The sequence below is a fragment of the Polypterus senegalus genome, chromosome 2, assembly GCF_016835505.1.
Source record: "Polypterus senegalus isolate Bchr_013 chromosome 2, ASM1683550v1, whole genome shotgun sequence".
NCBI classification, from domain to species: domain Eukaryota; kingdom Metazoa; phylum Chordata; class Cladistia; order Polypteriformes; family Polypteridae; genus Polypterus; species Polypterus senegalus.
The window spans coordinates 321,463,038-321,490,881 of record NC_053155.1 but is presented as its reverse complement, the minus strand read 5'-3'; the positions used below and the strand labels follow the sequence as shown (position 1 = coordinate 321,490,881).

General features: G+C 43.9%; 1 protein-coding gene across 1 annotated transcript; it reads right to left on the bottom strand.

Moving 5' to 3' along the window:
* Positions 1-27,633, bottom strand: LOC120524111 (splicing regulator RBM11-like). The gene is made up of 5 exons (XM_039745990.1): positions 27,432-27,633; positions 13,158-13,320; positions 10,744-10,825; positions 4,294-4,387; positions 1-1,387 (listed from the first exon to the last, which is right to left on the bottom strand). Exons 1-5 carry the CDS (start codon positions 27,531-27,533, stop codon positions 1,055-1,057), a joined length of 774 nt encoding a protein of 257 aa, XP_039601924.1. The 5' UTR covers positions 27,534-27,633; the 3' UTR covers positions 1-1,054.
* Between the last annotated feature and the right edge of the window lie 211 nt (positions 27,634-27,844).

Here is a 27,844-nt window from a genome sequence, read left to right as displayed (position 1 = left end):
TCTCTGCCTGTCATTCTGGGTTTAATTAAAAAAAACAAAAGACCACCGGTGTCACTTCAGGTCCCATGCAGACCGTGCCATGGACTTTGGTGTTCTTTTAGTTTGATGCCCACTTTGAGAACTATGATAACAATCACGACAACTGCAGTACTAACAGCACCCGACACACAGGGACAAGCCTGGCAGGAGAGTTCTGAGCAGATGGCACTGCATGTCCACTGTGATGACTGCCACTTGCATTGTTCGGCCTCATCTGACGGAGACGCACACCAGGAAAGGACGGCTGCAAAGTCATGGCTGGGGTGGGCTACCAGTGTTGTGCTTGTCCCCCACTAATGTGTATGATGTGGCTTTTATTGTGATCTATCATGCCAAACGTTCAGGCCTGAACCCCAACGTATACGGCATGACAGTCCCACCTGACTGATCACAGACAGAATTCTGGTTCATTGCCCTAAAGGTAATTCCTGCCTATGCCACTGGGTGGCAGCCAATTAGTCAATAAGCCAGTGGCGGAGCCAAGCGCAGCGTGCTGTGTGTGTGTTTCTGTCACATTCTCAATTATTTGGGTCAGATGAGCCACAGTCACCCATCCATTCAAAGTAAGCTGGTGCCAATCCCAGCAGCACTGACCCTGGAAAGGCTGCCAGTGGACCACACGGGCACACTTTAGAACTGCCAGTTCATCTAACATGCCAGCTTTTGGGGTTTGGAGTAAAAACTCAAGGGCTGATAGAGAAGCCCCCAGAGACACGAGGAGCACATGCAAACTGTCCACCAGTGGGGATTTGAATCTGGAATGCTGGAGCTAAGTGCTGTGCCACCCTACTGGTATCACGTAACGTCGTGTCACTCGATCGTCTACCGCTGGCATCAGAGTGAGTAAGATCAGCAGGTAAAAGGCTGTCAAATGACTCAGACCATTCAGGATTTTCACGTCTGTGAACTTCCTTTTGCTTTACTCTCCTCATTTGACATAAAGTGCAGGAAGAAGAGCAGAAGCAGCAGCCGCCACTGCCAACGCCACCAAGCCAGTCTGCCGCACGTGTCCCCTTCAGCTTTTGTCGCCTCGCGTTTGACTTTTGCGCCTCCTTCGGTGCTCGTGCCTGGTCAGGTGACTCCTTTTCCCCCTTTTCTCTCGGTTTTCGTCACTGTCTGTGTCACTCTGCTGGTGTCTTCCTGCTCCCCGTGCTACTCCTGGGTACTCCTGGGTCAGCTGATGCTCCCAATTCCAGTATGCTGGTCCGACTGGAAGGTGCGGAGTTGCACTCTGACACCCAGGAAGAGGCGTTGGAGGTGTCTGGTAACTCGCTGCATTATGAAAATAAAACTGATGTTGAGCTGCACAGACGTCAAAGGGAAACTGCAGGGCTGGAAATGGAGGCACCTGGAAGGGAAAGACGAGAGTCGTTTAGAAAAACATCGAGATGCCCCAGACGACAAACAGTCAGTGGCGGCGGTGGGCGGCGTGTTCAAGAATAACGATGACAACCCAAACGGGCCAGAGGGAGCGAAGGAGCTCGTGACAAACACTCGGGGACCTCGGCGAACAGGAACAGTCGGTGCACACGACTCGGCGGTCAGTCCACTTAGCAAATGACCAGCGGCCACTTCATCCACATGTCTGCCGAGTCATTTATCAAGTAGACGTGAGGCCAGTCCACAAACACACAGACAGACGCCTGTCCTAAACTGGACATCACTGTCAGAAGCCATTCACATGAATCCACTAAACTGTGCGCTCAGAGTGTGGCCATAAGTGAACACCACGGACAGATAATTACTACTCTAAATACGTCTGTCACAGCTTTCAATAAAAATGAAATAAGCACAGGACACGCTTTACACAGATGACGACTCCGCAAGGACCTTTAAGGGACGCAGGGAAGTCTGAATTCCAGTTCAGGCCCGGGGGGCACATCTGGGGCTCTGCACTGACTCGCAGTGAAACGGTAAAGGACTAAAATGTCAAGGATCAGGAGATGAAGTGATGCAGTCAGCCAAAAGTCAAGGCGATCGATCGGCCGTCAGGATTAAATCACTAACCAAAAATCAAGAGCAGAGTTCTACAGGCCCGAAGTTAACTGTCACCAAACGAATCGCACAGGGATTATCCACAACCTCGGATGAGAACATGGCCGCCACTGCCAGCCTTTATACCGTCAGTATTCACAACGTCAGGGGTCGTGACCTCAGTGACAACGCCCCTGGCATCCAAGAGGTGCATCTTGACAACACGTCTCACAAAATGAGACGCCGTAACGCTGAAAACGTTGTTCACTCAAGTCGTGGGTTCCAAACCCCCTAAATGCTACTGTATACATGAATACTGAAAACACAGAATATGAATAAAAAGTGCCAATCACGACGGGTTCAGGTCGCACTTTGCCCGCTGTACTCGACCTCGTGTGTTGTTACGGTGGACTCACAAAGCATTCCGACTCCTTCACTTTCCGCACACTTTAAGGTGTTGCCGATTTAACATTAAATGGATAAACGTGCCCCTCAATCTCCACTCAATAATAGTAATTCATTACATTTATATAGCGCCTTTCTCACGGCTCAAAGTGATCTCCACACAGGGAGGACCCGGGAAGTGAACCCCCAATCAAAAACTGAAATCTCCCATTCCTAGAAGTTTTCAGACCCTTAACTTACTACTTTTTAGAGACCCTTTGGCAGCAATTCCAGCTTGGAGTCTTCTTCGCAAGTCTCTACAAGCTTTGTACTCCTGGATTTGGGCAGCTGATCCCATTCTTTCTGGTAGATCTTCTCAAGCTCCATTAGACTGGGTGGGACGCGCCTGTGAACTGCCATCTTAAGCTCTCCCCACCACGTTCTATGGCGTTTGCCCGGGCCACTCGAGGACACGCAGACACTTGACCTGAAGTCACTCCAGCGCCGCCTTGGCTGTATGCCTCAGGTCACTGAACCATTGCTTCAGTCTGAGGTTGCACATTTTCATCAAGGACCTTTTTGTTTTTGGCTGCTTTCACCCTTCCTTGAATCCTGACCGGTCCCCCTGTCCCTGTTCTCGCTCCATGATGCTGCCTCCACTGGGCTTCGCCATAGGGATGGTATTAGGCAGGTGCTGAGCAGGGCCTGGGCTGGGCTTGGAGTCCATTTTTGTTTCATCAAAAGAGAGCCTCTTCCTCATCGTGTTCATAGAGTCCCTTCAAATGTTATATGCCCTTTACTCAAGAGCGACTTCTATCTAGCCACATTGCCTAAACACTTGAATAATGAAGTGCTGCAGAAATGGTTGCCCTTCCATCTCAGCAGAGGACTTCTGAAGGTCTGCTAGAGTGACCATTGGATTTGTGGGCATCTCCCTGACCAAAGCCCTTCTTGCCCTGTTACTAAGTTTGAATAGACGGCCAACTGTAAGAAGAGTCCTGGTGGTTCCAGCATCTTCCTGCGAACACTCAAAGCCTCAGAAATGGTTTGATCCCCTTTCTTTATCTCGGTGGTCTTTGGCTCGGACATGCAGTGTGAATTAAGGGACCACCTTCTGTACATGACATGTCTTTCTAAATGATGCCCAGTCACTTCAGTTTGCCACACTTGACTCCAGTGAAGTTCTTGACACATCTCAAGGAGAATTAAAGAAAACAGAGACATCCAAGCCCAATGTGGACTGGCACAGCAGAGGGTCTGAGTGAAAGATTTCAGCTTTTGATTTTTAAGACATTTGTAAACCTTTTTGGTCACATGTTTTCACTTTGTCATTACGAGTTATTGAGAGTAGAATGACAGTCAAAAATGTCACCTTTGTCCGTTTCAAAAGAAATGTACAAACCCAACAGTGTGCAGAAGGTGAAGTTTGTCTGAAGACTTTATGAGTCTACGGGATACTTACATGACCTGTAAAGTGAGATCTGAGCCACCGGCATGTTAGTCAAGCACACAAATGACAACATTCACTGCGCTCTGCACACGTGACAACTGAATCAATGGATCTGAGCTGCGTTTTCTGTAAATTCAAAAGAGAGCGGACATCACTGGCTACCGGCGTGTGGTTACTAAGCCCACAATACCCAACAGACCTTGGCACCGTGTGCTTCCTACACAGAGCGGGATGTGGGCACACACAATGAGAACAACACTGCGGAACAAGTTAAGCTGCTCTTTCTGAGAATACGGTAGAGAGCAAGAGAATGGGATATGAAGTACAACTGCTGGAATCATAAAAGGACCGACCAGCGTCAGCATCTACAAGGCAACTTGGCAGCCATTTTAGTTCATGCAGGATCAGCATGCCAGCAGTAAAGGCCTCTTCATGACAGGACGTACCGCATTGGGCCAACAGGGATTCTCCTGTGACGCCCCTGTGCTGACCACCCAGGGAGAAGGACAGACCTGAGGAGACCCGTGATGACCATCAGCCCTGGACACAAGACAAAGGTGTCAACTGGACAATCAAAGTGTAGCACATTTCACTATGCAAGGCGCCACATACATGACTGTCAGTGCTTTACTTCTGATAGGCTTTTTCAGGGACATTTCTAAATAAATCACATATTACAAAATAAATGTGTTGACTTAGTAGTGATAGCAGATGCCACTATTAGGATTTACGATTAACCAAAATGAGGGTACTGGTGTCTGAAGCACCGCATTGGGTTTGTCCACCAGCACACAATGGGTCAGTCCCCATTGTTGATGACGGACCCAACAGGTTTATTCTCAAGTTTTAACAGTTGTATTCCGGATTTGTCAATCAGTTTCATAATTTCTCAGTTTTACTGTGTGTTTAACCTCATTTGTGTGTTCACGTATGTAATGATGTCTGCTGTCACCATTTCTGTTATTGCCTTACATCTGTGAACTCTGGCAGGAAGGCTGTGCTCGGCCTCGGTGAGGAGTGCAATGACTGCCCAGAAAGAAAAAGTCATAAATGGGTTTACTTAACACTAGAATCCCTGAAGCCTATGAAAACACTCGCAATCCCGACCCACCTTAAATCCCTTCGCACCACCTCATCAGCGTCTTTTGTGTTGTAAATCTGTCGATCAGCACAAGCAGCAAGCAGCCTGCTATCCCATCCTCTCCACCACAGATGCAGCTCAAGTCGCAGAGAAGATTCTCAGAGCTCAAGTCTGTTTATCTGGGTGTGAGGTGCCTGGACTTGTAGAGGACCTCTTGCTGCATCCAAACGACGCCATCTTTCGCCTTTACACTGGTGCAGCTGGGTTGTTCTTATGTGAGAGTGGACGTGTCTTGCGAGGAGGGCTTCTGTTCTCTTTCTCCAATGTAGAACCCTCATCTTCATCTGAGTTCACCTCTGTTATAGCTCGTCTTTATTTGAAAACACCAGTGTCAGATCGGGGGGAGCGTGAACGTGACTGAGAGAATAAAACTGAATAATGAAACAAAATGCTAACCTTTACAAGTACCATACATTTACAGCAGCTGTTACAGACTCAAATCAAATGTATGTTTTTATTGTATAATAGTAACAATAAGAGCAGCTCACTACTCGAAATGGACGAGCTCGGAATGGAACTGAGAACCTCTTGATTATTAGCAGTGTCACCGTGTCGGTGTTGAACCCTAACCTGATTTCTTTTTCTTTGGTTATATTCTTGAATAAAAGCAGGCTTGTTTTGTTAAACTTGTACCTTTTGTGAAAGTGTTTTGATATTTGGACTTCAGGCTTCACCTATTATACACTTCATGTCTACATTTTGCCAGTTTTTACTAAAATATGAAAAACATTTCTTTTTTAGTTATGTGTTCAACAATTCCTGCCTCGCATTTCATCCTCCATTTACACTGATCTTTGTAGACACATGAAAGGCATGTATTCCAAACGACGATAGATTATTTACCCTCTATAACTTCAGGCACCTCACACCCAGATAAACCACTTGAGCTCTGAGAATCTTCTCTGTGACTTGAGCTGCGTTGATGGTGAAGGGGATGGGATAGCAAACTGCAGGCTGCTTGTGCTGATCAACGAATTTACAAAACAAAAGACGCTGATGGAGAGGTTTGAAGGGATTTAAGGTGGGTCGGGATTACAAATTTTTTTGTAGGCTTCAGGGATTCTAGTGTTAGGATCTGGGCATAGGGGGGGTCTGAAAAAATAAGCAAGCAAAGTCGATACCAGTAAGCAAGAAAATGAGTATTTAAACAGAGCCTAAAACGTGAGGCCAAAATCAGGGTCAAAAAGGGCACAGCGAGAAGGCTGAGAACCAGAAAAACGATTAACTCATTGGCTGAAATGAGAGACAAAAATCAGTGTCAGCTAACCGAGAGATCAAACGAATCAACAGTAATAAGCTGCTGTCACGCACAAGCGCATGGGGAGTGGCTCAAGGACCCGACAGGCAACGCGACAAGCCATGCCGGGGGACAATGGTGGGGTACTAACCTCTCCTTTCTTGTTCCTTCAGAAAGACCGAAATGCCGCCGCCATAAAGAAACCCAGAAGTCTTCTGCTACCAACCATGTCCGGGGTCCTTTCTAACCTCCAGTCCCCCTAAGATGACATCACTCTCCCATCAACCATTACAACTTTCCCCATCATTTCATCACTTCCTGTTGCACCACTATAAACTGTCCGACCTGCTTATGTTCTGTTGTCTGTTGTACTTCAGTAGAAAACACTGACATTTTCTTTGAATTGCTTTACAGTATATGGGGCCAAGAAACCCCAAACTTTTATACTTGTCTGTGCTTTTTCATTACAGCTGCACACAAACTTCTCTGAAGATCTCGATATGACAAATCAGAGATGATGCCATCATTATGACGCACTCATCTGACCATTACATCCAGCAACAAAGTAGCACCAGCAGAACAGAAGAGACGGCGCTACAGCAAATAACAGTAACGTTCATAAAACCATGAACTCCTCTTCATCTCAGAAACACCCAAAACGTCAGCTTAATGATATTCTGAGGCCAAGAAACAACTACAAAAAATCAAAAAAGAATCAAATCCTGTCCAGCGGCAATCCAAACAAGTAAACCGAACTGAGCTGCCATTTCAAAGTGTTTTGCGTTAAGTACTATTGACTTAACAAATTCACTTTTGAAGGAAAGCAGTCATCTTCCATGTTTCGTGTCATCAGGCCATCACCACCACCATATTGGCATGCACGTGTTCAAATTGTGCCTCTCCTTTGAAATTCTTTTCATTTTCATCATCTTTGTAATTTAACTCCAGTGCTTGTCCTCAGTTTTCATTTTATATGATTTCTGGATTTTAGCCCCTGATTGCTTGTTTATGGCTGTCAGGTGGTCAATCAGGAGGTACTGAGGGACTCTGTTTAAGACCCCTGCATGTTCAGCGGTGGCGCTGGGTCACCCCTCATGGCTCAGAGTTTGCCCCTTTTGCCCCTCACTTTGCGCGTTTTATGGTCTTCTGACTTTTTAGTACTTTGAATGTTCTTGCTTTGCTTCTTGGATTTTGTGGATTTGGTTTGTTGTCCACTTTTTAGTTTTCTGCTGTTAAATCTTTAGTTTGAAATTTGTTTTTGTATTTTGTTTAAATTCTTTGCTTAATTTAATTCAGATAATTTGGGTAAAGTGTTTTTTATGTTTTTTTGCCTTCATTGTTTTGGTTATTCATAACAGAGTGGGTGCAGTGGGCTGGTAGATGTCCCCCGTTATTACGGGAGTATCAAACCATCATGGTCAACTATTCCTTGCCGTTTCTTGGCAGTTTTTCTTTTTTTTGTCCTTTCCCTTCTTGTGCCTCTGCTACTCCCGTATTTTTCTTTATCTCAAATTTTTGTTTAATATCACAGTGTGTTATTTCTTCACCTTGATCTAATTCTTAGGCAGATGCACATATCTCTCACTACATTGGGTATGACATGTGAGGTAAACCCTTGCGGGTTCATCTTAGGATGGGCTTCCTCACATGTTGGGCCTTCTGGGCTGTCGCTCTTACAGATCAGCAGGCTCAGTAGCACATCTGCCTTTTTTGATCCACACAGCTGAGCTGCGACACCAAGAACTGCCACAAAGCTGACAGGCTGGTCATGTGTTTTGGAACATAACTCTCATGATCTGCAGAAAAGCATTTTGGGTAAAGAGTTTTGTTTTGAATTATTATGATTATGATTCTTTTTTATCATTATTTATTTGCCATCACTGCTTTATCATTTAGCTCATCACTATTTTGTTTTGTTTAATTGATATTTTTGTGATCGCTGCCTTTAAAGCTGCCCAGTTACTAAGCAAGCGACTGGACGTCAACACAGTGTGTGACATCATCACCGTACTACAGATACAGAATATGGCAGTGTGGTGCAGATGGCATCCGAGCTTTGGACCCTTAAACTTTGTCCTCAGACCTTTGTCTGTCCTCCTGACGCTTGCTTTGCCTCACCCCACTGGCTCTTCACCTCTGTTAATTTTTGCCCTTGCCATTTTGTTTTATCTCCTGTCCACAATAATAACTGAGAACACAACATTGTGGTCTGCCATACATAATAGTGGGCAGAGAAACAATTGTTCTAGAAAAGATCAGAAATGGAGTGGGCAGCAAAACTTTGACCGCAGGCTTACATCCTCATGGCCTCTTTTAATGTGTTCCCATGTTAAGATGGTTCCCCATAATTTCCTGGAGTCTAAAGAGCCACAAAATTTCACACATGGTTGTAGGAACCTTCAGAAATAAGGGTAGTGATTTGGTCTGCAATGGTAATTGGAACAGCACGACGTTACCTTTGATCTCTGAAACTGAAGTGGTCACATGTGAGTTGCAGCGATGGCTAACAGATTCTTTGTTACTGCCATCTGACCACTTCCACTATCAAAAACGAACCGTAATATCCAATCATGCTAGTCATGGAAGTGATTGTCTGCATTTGCTGTTTGAAGCCTGACCAACGTGTTCTCTGCCGTTTTGTTTTCACTTCAGATTAGAATGTGAATTAACTGAGACTGCAACACAATGTTCACAAAATACCAAGACATGTATGTCATATTACAACAACTGTGGTGAGAACAGGCCAGAGAGCCCAATAAGCCTGTCCATCCTGCTGATATCACTAAAATAAAATCAAGTCGAGACATGAAGGTCTCTGAAGTCCTACTGTTCACCAGACTACTTGGTCACTTATTCAATGAGTCTGTGGTTCTTGAGTGACAAATATTGGCAGGGCCGGCACTTATTCTACGCTAGACGAAGCTGTAAAAGTCACACCAACACTCAAGTGTTTCATGGTGTAGCCACCCTAACTACAAATCCCAGCAGCCCCGGTAGTACTTCGCCATTGGTCAGCTGTTGGGGTTGCTGTCCGCAGACTTTAAAGTTGTGCCAGAAGTAGACGGCAAAAGAAACTTTCTGTGTCTCAATGTTTCACCCCAATATCGGATGACCACAGCTTCCTGAAGATTACGAATGCTGGATTTCTGTTTGTGTGGTCTGACCAGAGTTGGTGAACGTCTTCATCTGTGGAGCACTCCCAATGCCTGCAAATCTTCACCTACACCCCACCACGGCAGGACCAGACTTTATATGTTACAGAGAAGGCTCTTCACTTGGGACGTTCATTCATTTATCACCTTCAGTCGGCATCTGCATGTGGAAGTGGACCGTGATTGGACTTCGCCGTTAGTTGTGTTTATCGTTGATCTCTTTGTATTGGTGCTTTGTTCTTTGGTAGTTAATTAATTATCGCCATCCAGGGAATTGAGGCCGGGCTTTTGTGTACACATTAGCTGTCTAAAAATGGTTTTCTTGCCTCCTTTATGTGTTTCATATATACTTTATTATCAATTCGTTTGAGCCTCTGTCTGTGTGTGTGTGTGTGAGTCAAGGCTGGGTGTGTTTCTGGGGTCCCCGAAATAAAAGAAACAAATCTCCATTTCCGGATGGTGTGAATCTTAAAAGTGATTCACAACCGCTACAGAAGTTTTTGGTCTTTACTTACAGGCATATAAAATTGAACAGCGGGTGGGGGGGCTCTTGGAAGACCTCAGTTTCCCAGTTTGTGCTTCAAGAACACACATATACAGTATGGTATACAAATCAAACAGGGGGCCTGTCCTCCTAGGTGTTTTTGAGCCCGTTGTGAGTAAGTCAAGATCAACAATGATGACAAAATCAAAATGTCGTCGCCCTTGGTGGCTGCCTAGTTCATCGACCTGGTGCTGCCCGTTTCTCTTAGGCTGGATATTTTAATTCCAAAATCACTTTTTCTATGGAGCTCCTTTGTGTCTTATGGGAAGGTCGTGCATTTTTGTGCAGTGACCTCTGATTGGATTGGCTGTTGTGCATTTATTATTGAGAATAATCTGGTCAGAAATCAGAAATATGTTTTACATGCGTAAATGTTCGAAACATGTCAACGATTAGTTTGATTTTCTCTGAAAACCATAAATATGTATTATTATTCCTCTTATTCTTATTATTCTTATTTAATATTATTGTTACATTTTTAACATGACTAAAAACTGATTGCATCAATGATGTGTTGTGCCCTCGTTCCCAAGCACTTCAGTGCCCATGTATTACGGCCCCTCAAAAGCTTTGTCATAGCTATTTGCCTTTGCCAGGCCTGGATGATGTGACTGAAGGTCACATGTGCAGCCAGAGGTGAATCAAACTGGCATCACGTCCAGTAAGCTGGACCTACAAGAGATAAGTGAGCTCAATGCTAAATGGCGGGTCACATGCATTCACCTGTAGTGTGTGACTGCAGCCATGTTTGTGATCTAGACATTCATTTCATTTTTGTAAAAGGATACTTGTGGTCCCACAGAACAGCAGGAAAGCACTCACCTGGGCCCACCTGAGGGAGGTCGATAAGGACTGCTGTCTGAGCTCGTGTAAGGACTGCCTGCCTCATTTATGTGAGAGCTCCCTGTAAAGAAGCAAATACGTGTTACTTTACTTGGTAGAGCAAATGTGGGTAGTCAGCGCCACTCTACTAATATCATTCTCATAACTCATACACAGCTGCAGAGGGCCAGAACAAAACACCCAAGTCAGGGTCGGAGGGGTCAGTGGGCAGACGCCATCTTGGCACCAGTGGGCAGAAAACATGGCCCACTCACCCACTCACATGCCCACCCAAATAACAGTGTGAAAAACTTTTGTTCCAAATCAGAGTCCCAAAATGAGATAAACTGAAGCCATCTGCTTAATTTGAACTTGTGATCTGACATATTGAAAGAATAAACCAACAATGTCAACAGGACACGGATGGATTGTAGATTCCAGTGCGACACCATTAGTCAACAACTGTTGGTTTAACACTTTAGGTTCTGATTTTGTGGTTAAGACTCATAACTTTCCAAATGTCATGTTATGGAAAATGGGAGGAGCAAGAAGAAGAAGAAAAGAAAAGATGATGATTTTGGCTCAAGTTGAATTTTTTCTGTTTTTGTTAGCAACTCCTGCCAATTCTTGCTTGACTACAATAACAGTTTAGCCCTCTGGTATTTGATAACAACCCATAATCTATCTGTTGTAGTTTCTGTTTTAACCACCAGGCTCATCTCCTGGTCTGTTGCTATCTAGCAGCTGATCTTCAAAGAGGATGGCTGGAGGACAGCACCTTTACTGAAGTTCAGCCGAGCTGCTTTGACTATTCTCACCTGGCACAGAAAAGTCCACAATCTAAGATCTAAATCCACAACCAAAATCAAATTTCGTAAATCAGGAAATTACAAGAAGTACTTGCAAAATAAAATTAAAAAAAATAAGGAAGATCTGAACAAACACAGCAATACGTCAATGTCCCAGTGCTAGCAGTGACGCTTTCTTAGGCTTGTTTAGGCAGGGAGGCTCACCCCCTTTGGTACAACATATTGAGAATAAGAAGCAGACCTAAGAAATACTACAATAATATAAAAGAATTAAATAAAAAACAATATTCACTAAGAGAATTGACTATGCTAAAATGGGCCCATTGTTTGTGTGTGTGTGTGTGTGTGTTTGCTCTGTGATGGACTGGTGCCCCATGGTAGCTGAGACAGACCCCAGCACCCCAATGACCATGGTCTGACTGGATTAAGCAGGTTAGAAAAGGATAGGACAATATTCACTGAGAAGTAATAAAATCCAAACAGTAAGAATGCACAAACAGAATTTACAAAATTAATATTTAAAACATAAACAGAAGACCACAGTGCCCAAATAAAATGAGTCCTAATGTAGTTTATGTGAAAGTCACTGTGTAAGAAAAACCTCAAGGCCCTTATTTAAATTTCCTGGGTGCTGATGAAATTGTCCTCCACAGGGCACTCCTTCAGCCTGATGGGAATTGTAGTCCCTGTGTCAGCAGGGCCACGAGACACTGTGTCAGATGAGATGAACATATAGGGATGGATGAAGGTGTGTCTATATATACGAGGTGTGCCTATTAAATAACGAGACTGGGTTTCTATCTCTTAAACAAAGCGGTGAGAACTGATTACGAGCAAACCTGTTTAAACCTGTCCAAACCGGCACAGCAGACGACAACACTCTCTGCCGTTTAGCTGACTGTCAGTCACCGTTTAATGCAGTTGTGTTTCCCCTCGTGTGCCGCAGTCATGAGAAGTTTACAAGATGAGCAACGTGTCAATTCGAAATATTTAGTAAAATTGAACAAAACACAAAATGAATCTTTTAAATGCTTACTGAGGCTTACGGGGTAGACTGCATGTCTCGTACGCGAGTGTTTTTCCTAAATTGAAGGGACATGTTTTGAGTCAATGGATGCAGTCAAGAAGTAAAGAAGAAAACGTCTGGAAACAGCTGACAGAAACTGATCTGCTCCACGCCTTCGACCCGTGGGCCTGCGTCTGTGCATATTGGTGAACGGGAGCATATTGAAGGGGACGAGCATTACAACTGTTATATAAATAAAAGTGTCAGTCTCGTTATTTAATAGACAGACCTCGTAATATATTACCTTATGTACTATTAGATATATTAAACAGCTTTCTTTCTGGATCAGTTGGCCAAATTTGACTCGCTGATAAGCAAGCAGCATACTTCAGCAATTCTTTTTGCAAAGCAAAATTCAAAGTTTCCCTGTGGACTCAACTTCACTGGAATCAAAGACACATCGATACTAAAAAAAACTGGAAAAACAGCCACAGGCCCAGGTAAAGGGCCCCCGCCACCCCCTGGTTGTGCAGTCTATGATCAACAGCCAAAAAAACTGTAAATAAAATAAATAAATAAATAATACATAGGATACCCACCAAATTTGTAGTGGAGCTTGATGGGCCTTCCATAAAGTTGAATGCCGTTGAGCAGAGCGATGGCGTACGGCACAGCCTCCTTGTGTTTGAAGCACACAAAGCCATATGACTTCTGCCTCCCATCTTTATCCTTTGGAATGGCAACTCTGGTCAGGGGTCCAGCCTAAAATGAAATCAATAAAGAGCTAACTGAACATGCAAGAAGTTGTTTTAAAAGATGACTCTACGTCACACATCATCAAATAGGATAAAAACTAAACGTAACTAAAAAACAAAAAGTGGTGCAGGTGCTCCTCTCCAAGCGCTGCACTCCCGCCGAGTTTGCATGTTTGACGTTGGGCCGTTCAAATGCTGCAATTGAATGAAAGTTGGGTCAACCTGAAGGACCATCCAGACACACATTGTGAATTTACATTTCTGCTTTGAGGAACCTTCATATAAATTTAGATTATTGACAAAGGTCCACGTGTGTGTGTGTGTGAGTGTATCAGGCATGGCGTGTTCAGCAGGAGGGTCATGCTTTGCACCCCTGTAGGCCCAACATGGTAGTGTGAGGTACACTGAATAATCAGCACGGAAAAGCAGAGGGTAGCGGCTGAGCCAATGGGAGCGGTCGTAGCTCAGCATCCAATCGCAGGGCAGACGTCTCTATCTGCCTCTTCATCTTACTTGGCAGTGCAGGACTGGACATTCAGCATTTAACCCGTTTGATTCAAAACTGAAAACACAGATATGTTTGGTTTTACACTTGATATCCAAAGTTAAACCACTAAACATTAATGGGGTTAAAAACTCGATGCCAAATTTTGAGAAAGCCGCTGAACACTGCAAACGTCACCTGCTTACTTTTGTTCTGCAGCTAACGTCCATGTATTCCAGATATAAATATGAGAGGTTTAATAACTAAGTCATTTCCTGAATATCCTCCCTTACTTTTAATTTTGTAAATTCTGTGCTAACCTGTCGCCACATAAATATGGGGTTCAACACTGGATCCCCAATTTTCAAATTCTTATGAAATAAAAAGAAACCCTCTGTTATGATTTCAGCACCACACAAATATGAGGCCTCCAAAATTGGGCCAAAAGCAGGCCAGTACCCTTACCAGTCTGCCCTAAGAAGGCAACACTTCAAAAGGCTGGCATATGAAATCCTCAACAAAAATCTTAAGAAGCAGAGCAAAATAAGTTGGAAAGACCAGAGATCAAAGCCAAAGAAAATACGAAACTCACGGAACCACCAAAATCCACCGAGTGCACAGGCCTGAAGTACACAGGACTTCAATTCCCAGCAGCCTTTATTGGGTTTGGGGGTGGTCCCTGAAATATGATGGATGGATGGCTCTGCCTCTCTGGGATCCACCCACAAAATACAAAAGAGCCTGAGAGATCTGCAGGACACACAAAGATACTACATGTGAAAGAAATAGAATAAAAAACAACAGATAATAGATAACTAAACAAATAATCAACGAACAGCACAATATTAAAAGAACAATGGAAAACAAGGAACAGGTCAGTTCAGGTCAGGCAGCAGGCACTGGTACAGCACCCACCACAAGACTAAACAGCTCGGGATCCTGGTTGTCAACCCCCCGGGTAGACTGCGGTCCAGTCCCACTGTCCAGAATGACCCTCTATCTGTCTCAGTCAGGTGTTACGTGGGTGTCCCCTTGGCCTGGTCCAGCCACTCGGCTCCTCAACAATTAGGATCCTGCAAGCTGGATGATCCTCAGGTAATCGCTCTACATGGCCATAGTGTGGTAACTGACGATCCCTCACAATGCAAGTCATGTGCCTCATCCATGACCAACCACTCATTCAACACAAAGTCAAACCAGCGGCCCCCAAGGATTCTCCAAAGAGACACACATGAAGGAGTCCAGTCTTCATCTCAGGTCACTGCATAGCGCCCATGTCTCACAAACTAGGACTCTAAAGACTTGGACCTTTTTCCTTTTGTGCCACACACCCTTCTCCAGAGACCTCATGACCCCCCATACTCTCCCAATCCGCCTACTGTATTCATAGGAAGAGTCACCAATGTCTCATGAATGGTAAGTAAACTTCTTGATGACGAGGTCGACACTCTCTCCGCAGACAGACACACTGCTGATGGCCGTACCCAAGAGGTCATTACAGGCCTGGCTCTTGGTTTTTATCAGGACCCTTGCAAGCCCAGACACTCAGACCCCTCAATCAAGCCTCCATTAACTCCACAAAGATCACAACATTATCTGCAAAGTCAAGATCAGTGAATCTCTCTTTACCAACAGATGGACCCCACGACCCTGCCTGACACCCAGTCCATACAAGCTCTGAAGGGAGGAGGAGCAGAACACACCCCTGACAGACCCCAGAATCAACTGGGAAAAACGCAGAGGTTCTGCCTCCACTCTGCACAGCACTCACAGTGCCAGACTACAGCCCGGCCATGATATCCAGCAACCTTGAGGGGATCCCGCGAAATCCCAGGATGCCTCATAGGGCAGCTCAATCAACTGAATAGATTTTTAAAAAGCATTCAAAAAAGACTGCAAAGAAACTCTGCTGATATTCGCGTTTCTGCTCCATGAGAACCCTCAGTGCCAGGATGTGGTTGATGGTAGAATTCTTAGGTGGTAGGTGAGCAAGTGATCACGGATCCTATTGAGGATGACCTTACCTGGCACCGAGAGCTGTGGTGTCCCCCTGTAGTTGATAACCCATCCCTTTCCAGATAGGGATGACAAGTCTCGTTTTCCAGTCAGTTGGGAAGATGCCAATCTCCCAAATGGAAGCAGAGATTGCTAGCAATGCCAGGAGGACAGCCTTACCACCAGCCTGCAGAAAGAAGTTCACTCCAGATACAGCAGACCCTGCAGCCTTCCCTGCCCTCAGCTGGTTCATCACCTGTGAAATGCCAGTGAGACTATGGGGGTCACAGCTAATTGGAGGATCAGCCTCAAGAACTATGGACCAGAGATATCTAACATCCTAGCTGGAGGATCAGCTTTGAACAACTGCTCAAAGTAGCCAGCCCAGTGGGTCACAACTGCAGTGTCATCCGTAAGGACCGCTCCATCAGCTGCCCTGACTACGACTCTCTGAGGAATAGATTCAGATGTGCATAATGCTTCGATTCCTCTGTAAGCAGGACGTGGGTCACTAGACCACAGATGGTGGTCCCTGCTCACAGGTTCCTCTAACAAACGCCTCTTTATCTGCCCTCAGAGCCCTCGCAGCCGTCCTTCTCAGTTCCCAGTACAGACCAGAGTTGAACTCCTCTCGATGATATCCAGGGTGCCCTGCAAGATGAAACAACACTGGTAACACCAACACAACCCTCAGCAACCTTCAGGGTCTTGTTACAGAGGGTCTCTCACATCACATTAGGACAGGCAGTCACACCCAAACCGGCAAGTTCCTCACACAAACTGCAGGCAAACTCATTAGAAACAAGAAACAGAAGGAAGCACTTGAAACATGAGCCAAAGGAGCAGCCCTGCCCTGCCTTGATGCCCTCGATTAAGTGTTTCCACCCTACGTTGTGATCGATTAGATGGTAGAGTCTCGTTTCTGGATTTTGATTTCATGTTTTTGTCTGTTTTGGTGTTTCTTCCTCCCTTCCTGGATTTGACCTCAAATCCCATATTGTCCCCAAGTCCCACTCTGTCCCTTCTCTCATTTACAGCACTAAAACTAAAATCTTAGGGTACCAACTTTGGCTCTTTAGTGTCCTACATGATGACTTTATGGGGCAGAAGGTGGGCGAGGAATGAGACAGAGCTCAGCTGATGCCACAAGGAGGTTCTCCGCTTGTAGGGTTTAGACAGGCAGTCCCTGCGCATTTTGGTATCGAAGTTCTCCTATTAGCTCACGCTGTAAGGAGCTGGTAATCTAAGGGTCTTTGTGATCCAAACCTTGTGGGTCTGCGGCCGACCATCAGCAGCAATCTCATCTCCTTTTCCTGACACCAGAGGTCTCTTCTTATTGTGTGGGGTTTTCTCTCCTTCTCTTCAGCTGGTCCCATCCATCCAGATTTGCAGCTCTTTATCCTGCTTATCGAGGCCAGTGGAGTCTCTGTTCGCTCATCTGTGTGGAGTTTGTGACGGCACTTTGTCACTTCTCTCTGTTTTTTAAGTGGGACTCTCCCTCAACACGTCTGTCTCTCTCCCTCTCATAGTGATCTCTGTATTTGTTTAAGAGCCCCAAACTATAAACCACTCCATCTGGGATTGTCCACCACATTGTTTTACTCCCCATCTTGGTCTGTCCTTTGATGCCGGTTGTCCCTGCCAGATCCCTTTTTTTGTATGTTCTGGTAGTGCCCCCCCACTCTCGGCTTTCTGGGTGTCTATTGCTAATTTCCTCTCGACCGTCTTTCACAATACCTTTCCTCGTTTTTCTCCACATTTTTATTTAGTGAACGTCTCATCTTTCTTTTCCTATCACCTCATATGCAGAGGCCTTTTTCTGTGGCACCAATGGGATCTCTCATTAGGAATCTGATGTTTCCTTTACATCTCACCACATTACCCTTCTGGAGCCCTCAGCGGAGGTGATAAATGGGCCACCCAATTCATAAATTACTGAATGGTGTGCTCCAGGTGTAATTTCTGTGGGTGGCCAGTGACTGCTGGGCGATGTCCAACTGTGCCACCCTATAATGTTTTCAAAGCATTCGTCCCATTCACAGCTGTGGGCAGCCACTGCGTATGCCAGCAGCATCAGGAGCCAGGATAAGAATGGGGAAACTTCACTCAGAAAATGCACAGGAATTTGTATTTGAGCAGCAGCAGCTAACCACAGTACATCCCATAATACAAGTTAATGTGAGGTATTAGTCACCTGGCTCTAGATTGTTCCTGCCTGGCAAAGAAACTGTCAGGGCAGAAGGTGGCACGCTCAAAAGTTTCAGTACTTTAAACGCTATAACCACCCAGGTGATTGGAGTAATTGCCCCAGTAATTGGCAGAGTAGGTAGACAGGGGCCTGCAGGGGGCAGTAAGTGAAGCTCAGGAATAAATGACCCCAATAGCTTCCAGAAAAGTGGAGTTCATGAGCCACCGGAAGGAGGCCCACCAGGTAGGGTGGGTTTGACATTACAGAAGGACGGTGTCTAAGAGGTGCTTTAAAAACACAGACCTGGTGGGACGCTCGGCTAGTGGTCCACCACGCTTAGTAGAGGATGGAGAGCTGGCAGAAGGGTCACTGGGCAGGCAGATGGTTTGACCAAGAGAGTGTTCTTGTGCTTGAAATGCCAAGCCTGAGGTGAGTACATGAGTGATGGAAAACCATGAAGTCCCTCTTGTGGCGGATGGATGGTCAGGACACCTCAATAGTGGAAGGATCGGGGAAGAGTGCGTATCCAGAACATTACCTCCCCTGAAGCACTAGGTGGCAGCGGTGCCATGGACTCCCACAGGGTTCCTTGGGAATTGGAGTTTGGAGCAGCCCCATTGGGTTGCAAGAACTGTTGAGCCCAATGTTTGGCAGCATTTCCACAACACCCAGAAGTGCTGCCAGAAGAGGCTCACTGCAAACACCTGGAGTCCTTCTGGGCATCCTATTAAAGGAGCCAGCCGCCTTGACTCAGGGAGCCAGAGTTGGGAGGAGAATGATGAAGAAACTTGCCAGAGAGGGAGTGGTGGCAGAAGGACTGTGACAGAGAGGAAGAGGAGAGCTCTGAACAGAAAATACTTTGGTGCTTGTACTGTGCTGTGTGCTGCACTTGTGTGTCGGGTTAGGGTGGCCGTATGCGCCCCTGGATACCCCACTCCTCTTCATCCTCCACAGTGAAGGTGATGAATGACAAAGAAAATAAAAAGAGACAACGGGCAACAAGTCTGAGGCCCACAGGCAAAAACGACTGCTTTGTCACTTGCAGCTGCCTTCATTTTTGATGCCCTTTCTATATAATTATTAGTTTAGGATTTATTTTATTATTTGACGTCAAACTTACATTTTTTGTTGCCACTTTCTCTTTCAGAAATGCTGCCAATGGTTTAGTGGCAGCATTCCAATTGTTATCATGTGACACCAGAAAGTTTGCTGTGACATCACAGCCTGGAAGATATTTAAAGCAGCATTTAAATTTGTAAACGATAAGCAATTAACTTCAGCAAATCTAAGAAAGGGAGACCACACAGAAACAGTAGCACTGCTTTGACGCCGGGGGCCACCTGTTTGCAAAACTGAGCAGAAACGTGCGCATGAAGTGGGGGAAATGCCATGAAAATGTACATAGCGTTACGCCAAATTTAGTTTTTATATACATCTCGATGTGAGCGTGGATACGGGCATACGCACTGTTTGAAAACGAGGCCCCAGGACCTTTCTACTTCCATTTCTTGCCCCTCATAAATTGTCACACCTGTCACTCTGAGTCACTTTTGAATTTTACCATCTCCATCAACTTGGGGTCTCATGTATAACACCTTGTGTAGAATTCACACTAAAACACTGAGTACACACAACAAGAAAAACAAACAGAAACGTGCGTACGCATGCCGTGAAATTGTGCATAGCGTTACAGCAAGTTTAGTTTTTATGCAGCTCGACGTGAGCTCTGAAATAGGCATACATATCAGTTTTGTGCGTATGTATGGTTTCTACACGAGGCCCCTGGTCCTTCCTTTTGTTTTCTTGCCTTCCTACAAAGCAACACAGCAGTGAGTCTCCTTTAGGGCGCAAATCAAATAAATGAGGACTGGAGAGAAGCTCAATATGGACGCGTGGGAGGATGGAGGTCACCAGATATTAGAGCAGGGATACGAAACTCAGATCCTGGAGGTTTGAATTCCAGCCCCTTTCTCCATGATTAACTGCTGACTAATGCTAACAGCACAGACCATGTTGCCTTGATTTTAATTGACTTCCATTTTAATTGTTCTGTTTTATCTTAAACAAGCAGCCAAACAATAATGAGATGCAAAGCAAGCCAAAAGATGGCCAGGCGAACTTCGACCTCATTTGCACCCGTGTCTTTCACACGCTATCCGTCTCAATAAAATATCTGACAAGAAAAAAATGAAGGACTGAGAAATACTGAGCTGCAAAACATCTGTGTGGCGATGTCAGAAAAAAAAAAAATACTTTTAAAAACTTATATTAAGTGTACTAAAAAGTAAAAATAAGTCTTTCATACATCACTCGTAAAAAAAAAATAAGAGCGTGGGCACTTTTCTGAATGTTGATTGATGAAAAGTACCTACACTTTTATTTTATGAGTGATGTATGAGAGACTTATTTTTTAGTACACTTTTTAACTTAAAGGTTTTTTAAAAAGTATTTTTATATATATATATTATTTTCAACTTTTTATTCTTGGGTTTGTCTTAGTATAATTTTGTAATCAATATTTTAACACTTACTTTGATGTTTATATGCACACATCTTCATACAAAATGCAGTTACAAGCGCCATCTATTGGTGAAATCTTGAACTATTCTTCATATATGAAAATTTCATTTCATTTACTTAACATGGATTAATGGATCAATTAGTGAAACTGATTACTGATTCATGTATTGTCATCGGAAGTCATTTGGACAACAGGAAGTGAATTAAATATCGATTACAAGATTTGTACCAGACAACAAACAGGTGAAGTTAAAATAAGTGTGGTAAAAAAAAAAAGAACACCAGCTTTGGAAATGACTGGAGGGGCAGAATGAGAACATGCCACAGAATTAAATAACAGGCTTCATCAACAGAAAAAGGACTCTGGTGGGAGTGAAAATGGTGGAGACCCCCAGATAGCTGCTCATCTGTTGGCTTGCTTTGTTTAGCCTCACGTTAAGGAAAAAAAAACCAATTAAGCAAATGAATGACAACTAACAGATGTGCATTACGTTCAACAAGCAGCTGTAACTCTGTGGCCCTGCAGGATTTGAGTTTGGCACCCCAAGTGCAGAGTGCGGCCTTGAACAGACCCCCCAGTACATGGAAGGAGTGAGACTGAGATGAGGGCAGAACAGGAGGACCCAGATGAGTGTAAGAGAGGCCTCGTGCTCAAAGTTTGGGGGTCGCGGCCGCTTGTCTGTAACTCTCTAACGAGAGGTAAATGCACACCACATAAAAACTTTTATAACCCCTGCCAAAAATGGTGGAATCCCTACTCTTGGAGGAGATCCATTCAGCTGTTTGACTTTGCTGTGAACAAACATATCACAGATATGAAACCAAACGATTTTATTGAACAGCTGAACATTCTGGTACACCTCAAAAAATTCAAATGAAATTGTTGTCATTAATGGCACAATTTTTATTCAGACCACGTAGGGCAAAAAAAATGATGGAATCACTCAACGATGAGGACAAAATGATGGAATCAGCTGGCAATTTGTGTTTCTAAGCACAAGTCGAAATCGGCCAACGAGTGTGCAGTTCAAAGCGAGAGCCTGCAGACCTCGCTGAGCCGTTGCACCGGGCTGATGGCCCCAACGTGACAGCGGTTGATTAAAACAATGGCAAGGATTAGAAAACTCTTTCAAGAAGGTCACTCAACACGGAGTGCGGCAAAAGAAGTTGGTTATTCCCAGTCAGGGGTGTCTAAAATTTGGATCAAGTACAAACAAAATATGAAAGCTGGAAAAGGGAAGCATACAGACAGACATCAAAGTGTCAGGACAGAAAACTCACCAAAGTAATATGATTGGGAAATAGAAAATACACAACAAAAGAAATGAAAAACAAATGAGGAGCCAATGTTTGTGACTGAACTGCAAGAGATCAGCTGAAGGAAACAGGATGTGCATACAGAAAAGCCAAAAGTAAACCATTAACACCTAAAAGGGAGAAATCAGTGGGCTACAGACAAGCAGCCATAGGCTGTGGATGAAGGTAACATTCTGTGATAAATCACAAATCTGCATTGGCTAAGGAGATGATGCTGGAACCTTCATTAGGTGCCGTTCCAATGAAACATATAAAGATGGCTGCCTGAAGAAAACAAGCACATCTCCACACTCACTGCTGATACGGCGTTGCATGTCAGCTAAAGGCTCCATCCTGCAAAGCTGCTCTGTCTACTGCTGTACAAAAAACCTGACTGATGAAGAATACTGTTTGTCATTAGTGAAGTCCATGCCTCAAAGAATTCAAGCTGTCAAAAAGGTCAGAGGAGGCAACAAAAGCACTAATTGTCATTTTTAGGGACAATGATTCCATCATTTTTTTCCTCTGCTTGGTCTGAACAAAAAATGTGCCACTAATTACAACAATTTCATTTAATTTTTTGGAGGTATGTTTTACAATGCCAGAATATTCAGCTGTTAAATAAATAGTGATTTTTTAAAATTTTATTTTTACAAGAAAAGTAAAACAGTTGAATGAACATCCTCTAAGAGTAGCAAGTCCATCACTTTTACCAAGGGTTGTAGCAACACTCACCTTTGCTGTGTTCCAAATTCACTGTAAATTCTAAATTCACTGATCAAATGTAGCAAAAGGAAAAGAAAAAAGACAAACCAACAATGGACTTGATTAAAAAACAACGACCACCTGCGGTCGTTACGTGTCTCTGTGCTAAGGCCTCAATTTAAAGACGCGAGGCTCTGCTAATTCTCTTTAGTGACGTCAGGTCGAGTGATCTGCCTACAACGCACAAATGCAAACATTATTATATCGTGTCTTTCAAGGTGAGCCGCATTTCAGTAGTTAGGGCATCAGTGAGTTAATGCCATCCACACCACATTGGGTCCAGAGCAGGAACACATTCATTCAACCAAATCACACACAGTGAGACTTTTTAGAAATACTATGATATGGTTCTGCTATGGACAGGCTAAGCACTTTAATCATCACTAAAATGGCAGATAAAATGTAATGTAAGTACTGTAAACGTAAAGTACTACATTGTAGGAAGGAAGGATGACAGATCTGAATACACAATGGGAGGTCTGAAACCAAAAAGTACCCCTTATGAGAAGGACCTGGGAGGTACAGTGGAGTCGTCGCTATCAGCTTCCACACAGAGGACAGGGGCATTCAAGAAGGCTAATAGGATGTTAGGCTGTACAGCACCCTGATGAGTAGGGTACAAGTCAATGGAGGTTACTCTTAATCTTTATCACCTACTAGTGAGGCCTCACCTGGAGTACCGCATGTAACTTTGGTCTCCACATTGCAAACAAACACAAAGCAGAAGCAGAGAAAGGCCAGAGGCGAATGGCGAGGCTGATTTGAGGCCTAAGAGGTCTGAGCTATGAGGATAGAGTGAAGCACATTAGCCTTTAAAGGACGGGGAGACTGGGATGTGATCTGTCTGGTGTATTTAAAATTACAAAGACATTAGTATAGTGGAAACCAGGCATTTGCTTTAAAATCAAGTTCTTCAACAAGAACATGGAGACACAACTGGGAACTTTTTAGGGGTAAATTTCACACAAATGTTAGCGAGTATTTCTTCACCCAGAGCACCACATACATATGGAAGTAGCGTGGGAGACAGCAGGGTCTACCAAATCTTTGCTCGATGTTTTTGGAGAAGTGAGATGAACAGGCTCTGCTGGGCTGAATGGCGTTGTTGTCAAAAATGTTCTAATGCTCTAAAGTAATAAACAAAACTCCGCAGTTGGTTAATAAAGAGTTAAAGAATCAGCTGCAAAGGAAACAAACAGATGAATAAGGCATAGAAGACTAATGACTGCAAAGTGAATTGTAGAGCGTATGAGAACAGGAGGGCAACCATTAAAAAGGACATCAGGGAGGCTAAAAGACAGTTGGAGAGGAACAGAGCAGATAAGGCGACAGACGACCCAAAGAGATTGTTTCAATATTCTAGTAGTAAAAGAACAGTCAAGGAGGAGGAGAAGTGCATAAGGAATAGTAAAGGGAATTAAAAGATACAGACAGGGAAACAATAGATGCTCCAAACTCACACTTCCTGAGGTCTTCACAAGTGAGGAAGGGGATAACCTCAGAGCAGTAACAGGGACTACTAAGGAGGTACTGAGGGATTTGGAAATTGTAGAAGGAGATTAAATAAGATGAAATCAAACAAATCACCAGGACCAGATCCTATTTACCACAGAGTTCTTAAGGAGGTTAGCAAGAACACATACAAACCCTTGACACATTTTTAGGAAGGTACTGTGTACTGGGGAAATTACGATTTTTGGTAAAGCAAGACTCCATTTGAAATTTATTTTTTAGTAAAGGTTCTTTTACAATAAAACATTTCATGGCATTCCTGTGTGGGTTCTGGGATATTCAGCATTAAAACTGTGGGATATTTCAGGAGGGGGGCCATCAGAACGGGTCTTCTTATGTCAGCTGTAATGCGGGCTTAGCTTATCTTATGAGATGATAACTTGACATCGGTGCCTCTTAGCGTGGACTTGATGACTAACCATGGCAGCTGCATTGGCTTCCAGACAATCCTGTCTGTTAATAAGCAATTTCATTTTACTACAACAACATTTCTTTCTATAGCACATTTTCTTACAAATACTGTAGCTCAAAGTGCTTTACATGATGAAGAATAAGAAAAAAAAGACAAAATAAGAATTAAAATAAGAGAACACTAATTAACATAGAATAAAAGTAAGGTCTAATGGCCAGAGAGGACAGAAAAAACACAAAAAACTCCAGACGGCTGGAGAAAAAATAAAATCTGCAGGGGGTCTGAGGCCATGAGACCACCCAGCTCCCTCTAGGCATTCTACCTAACATCAATGAAACACTCATCTTTGTATTCAGGGTCCTCATGGAAGGACTAGACAGGACTAGACAGTGCGTTTGTGTTCTCAGTCTGCTGTAGAAGTGTCCACTTTACTGTGTGGGTTAAGTGAAAGAAATGCGGTGTGAATTCTTGGCATTAGCTGCCCATTAATATACCAGGTTAGCTACTATCTTATCACTTAGAGCGTACAGCTAACAATACAGCTGGTCAAGACAAACACAACGTAGTAGGTTTATAAGTTACTAGGGTCTTTATTGTCACATGTACAGTGCACAGAACAAGGAAATTCTTTCTTGCATGTGCCAACTAACAAGCAACTTGTCATCAGTGTCTGGTGCCAGTGACCTTACCTTGAAACGTGCGTCTTCCTTACCTGACAGTCTGCAACATGACCTGCCACAATGAAGGCATTGAATCCTTGCAGAAACTTTTCTTTAAGCTCAGTCAATAATCAATGCCCTGAATCTCTCATACACTACAAATAAATCAATTAGGTAAACACAAACTTTCAGCCAAATGAAACCTGCACATTTTATTTATCAAGATGCTAGAAATGACTGAAAGGCTACAAACAATTAACAGGCCAAATGGGAGAATGAAGGAACACCTGACTCATGAATGATGTATTTTTTTAAATGTTTCTTACCCAGTTTAGTTTGCAGTGATAGCCAAGAAAAAAATGTTAATCTTATGATTTCACGCAGAAGGAAGACAAAAATGTTTATGATACAAGTCAATAGTGACCAAAAAATATGAAAAACATCCATGGAACAAAAGAAAAAAAAAGTCTTCACGTTACTCATATCACATAATCACATGCCAGATATCCAGACATGTGCAAAACGTACAAAACACATGCTAAAATATTGTCAAAAAATACTTAATGGAAAAGTCTGTGCACATCATGAAGAGAAAATACAAGTCACATGAGATTGACTTTTTGGGCTGAAAATCCTCCTCTCCAGCCATTCATTCTGTGCTTCTAGTTTATGATGTGCACTTTTTTCTTTTCCTGGAAGAATCTAACACAATTTTACCAAAGAATGCATGTGTTGTGCACGTTTTGATCAGCAATCACAATGAACTTCAAGGGGTGAGTAACATATAAAGAAATATCATTTTTGGGTGGCACATTCCTTTTACTCATTTCGCTCAACAGCCACGTCTGGTTTCTAATATTCCGCGAGACAAAATGGACACAACAGCACTGGATATCAAACCATTTTGGGTGCAGTCAAGGGTGTATTACTGTAAAAATAAGAACCAATTAATAGAAATGCACAATGTACTGTAAGAGTTTCTCCCAAGAGGCACACTAGTCATATAAATGAATCACTCAACACAACAGACACACAAACTGGGCCTTATGGACGCACACTGAGGCTGAGGGGTCTTCTTAAATAAGAATTGTGATTTCAAGGTAAGGCAGCTATTTCAGAAGGAGTTAGACAGACAGACGCTTCAAGTAAGTTAGTAATACTCACTTTGTACATGTGTTGTATGTTGATGAGAGCAGGACAGTAACAATTTCATGTGACAACACAGACACTACGAACCCATGTTGAACATCAGAAGACATTAAGAATGAAATATGAAGAAGATTCATTGAGCATACGATTAAGGCACAGGTGTCAGAGACACAGCTCGGTTTGTGTTCCTTGATCAATAGGTTGTCATAATAATAATAATAATAGTTTATTTATAAAGCACCTTCCCCATGCTGAAAGCACATAGAGTAGATAAATACAAACTCAAGAGTAATATTACAAAAAGTAACAAATATGAAGCAAAATAAAATTGGGGCACTTTACTAAACTGACTTGCAGCCTTTTAACTGAACGCTGGCTGTTAGTAAATTAAAGGATGGCAGGCCGACTACTGGACTGGACGCAGCTGTCTAATTCAATGAACCTTTTAGCAGAAAGCGGACAGCGACTTGTGATTAAGTGGCCATCGCAGTCACTCCCTTCGACTTTTGTTCCCACGAAGCTCCATCAGTGCTCACCGCCAACTGCATTTTACTTCCGTTAAACTCTAAATTGAATCTTCTGATCCTTCTGTAGTATCGCCTCACCCTTTCACTCTCCACTAATGTCCTAATGTTCACCTTTACTTCTGCAGCCATTTCTTTGCTGTGTGAGATTCCTTCTCATTTTCACAGTACAAACTATTTTTTTTACATATGAACCTTACAGTTTATGTTAATATGGAGTTGATCTCGTGAAGGGGAATGACGGCGGATCACTGGCTAAAATGGCATCCGCGTACACACAGGCTGCCTACTTAAGAATGAATAAATAAAAGAGTCAAGTGTTGTCTTCTAATCATAATGACCTAGCAATAACACAAAATATGGCAGTTGTATGGACAGCAATGTAATGGTGTAAATTGGTTTAACGCTGCTGTTTAAACGAACGCCTCGGCCCGCGCCTGCCTTCCTCTCCGTCACAATCCCAAGGCGGCTGCCTCGTAACTCGCATGCACAGGTGGGTCTCTTCACTGTCACCCGGCGACATCTCTGTCGCTATTCTGATCCGGACGTCTCGACAGCGACGGCCGCCTGCCACTAACGCGCTCGGCTGGACAGGCTCCGTACGCCTTACAAACCTGGAGGAAGAGCTCGAAGAGGATTTCTTCTTTTACTCTGCTCTCCAGATTGCCCACGAAGACAGTTCGGTCAGCCTCGTCGCGCTGGCTTGTGCTTAACATCCCTACGGTTACGCCTTTTTAATTTTAAATTCGTCACCATATCTTTAGCTTTCTCCTCGGCATGCGCGACTCAATGACATCGCCTGCCGCAAAGCGTTCGTGTAAACAAAACTTCACGACACGGTCACGTGGCGAGCGGCGCCGGACGCTGATTGGTTGGAGTGATGAGCCGGGAATGCGAGAGCGTACGCAGAGGGCGAAGGTCGCGATTCCAGCACGCGGAGAGTTTGGAGGGAGAAGACGTGCGCTGCTGCGGCAGCTCGCTGGACCCCCACCCTTGATTCGAGGGACTGCGGATCGGTGCTGCTCAT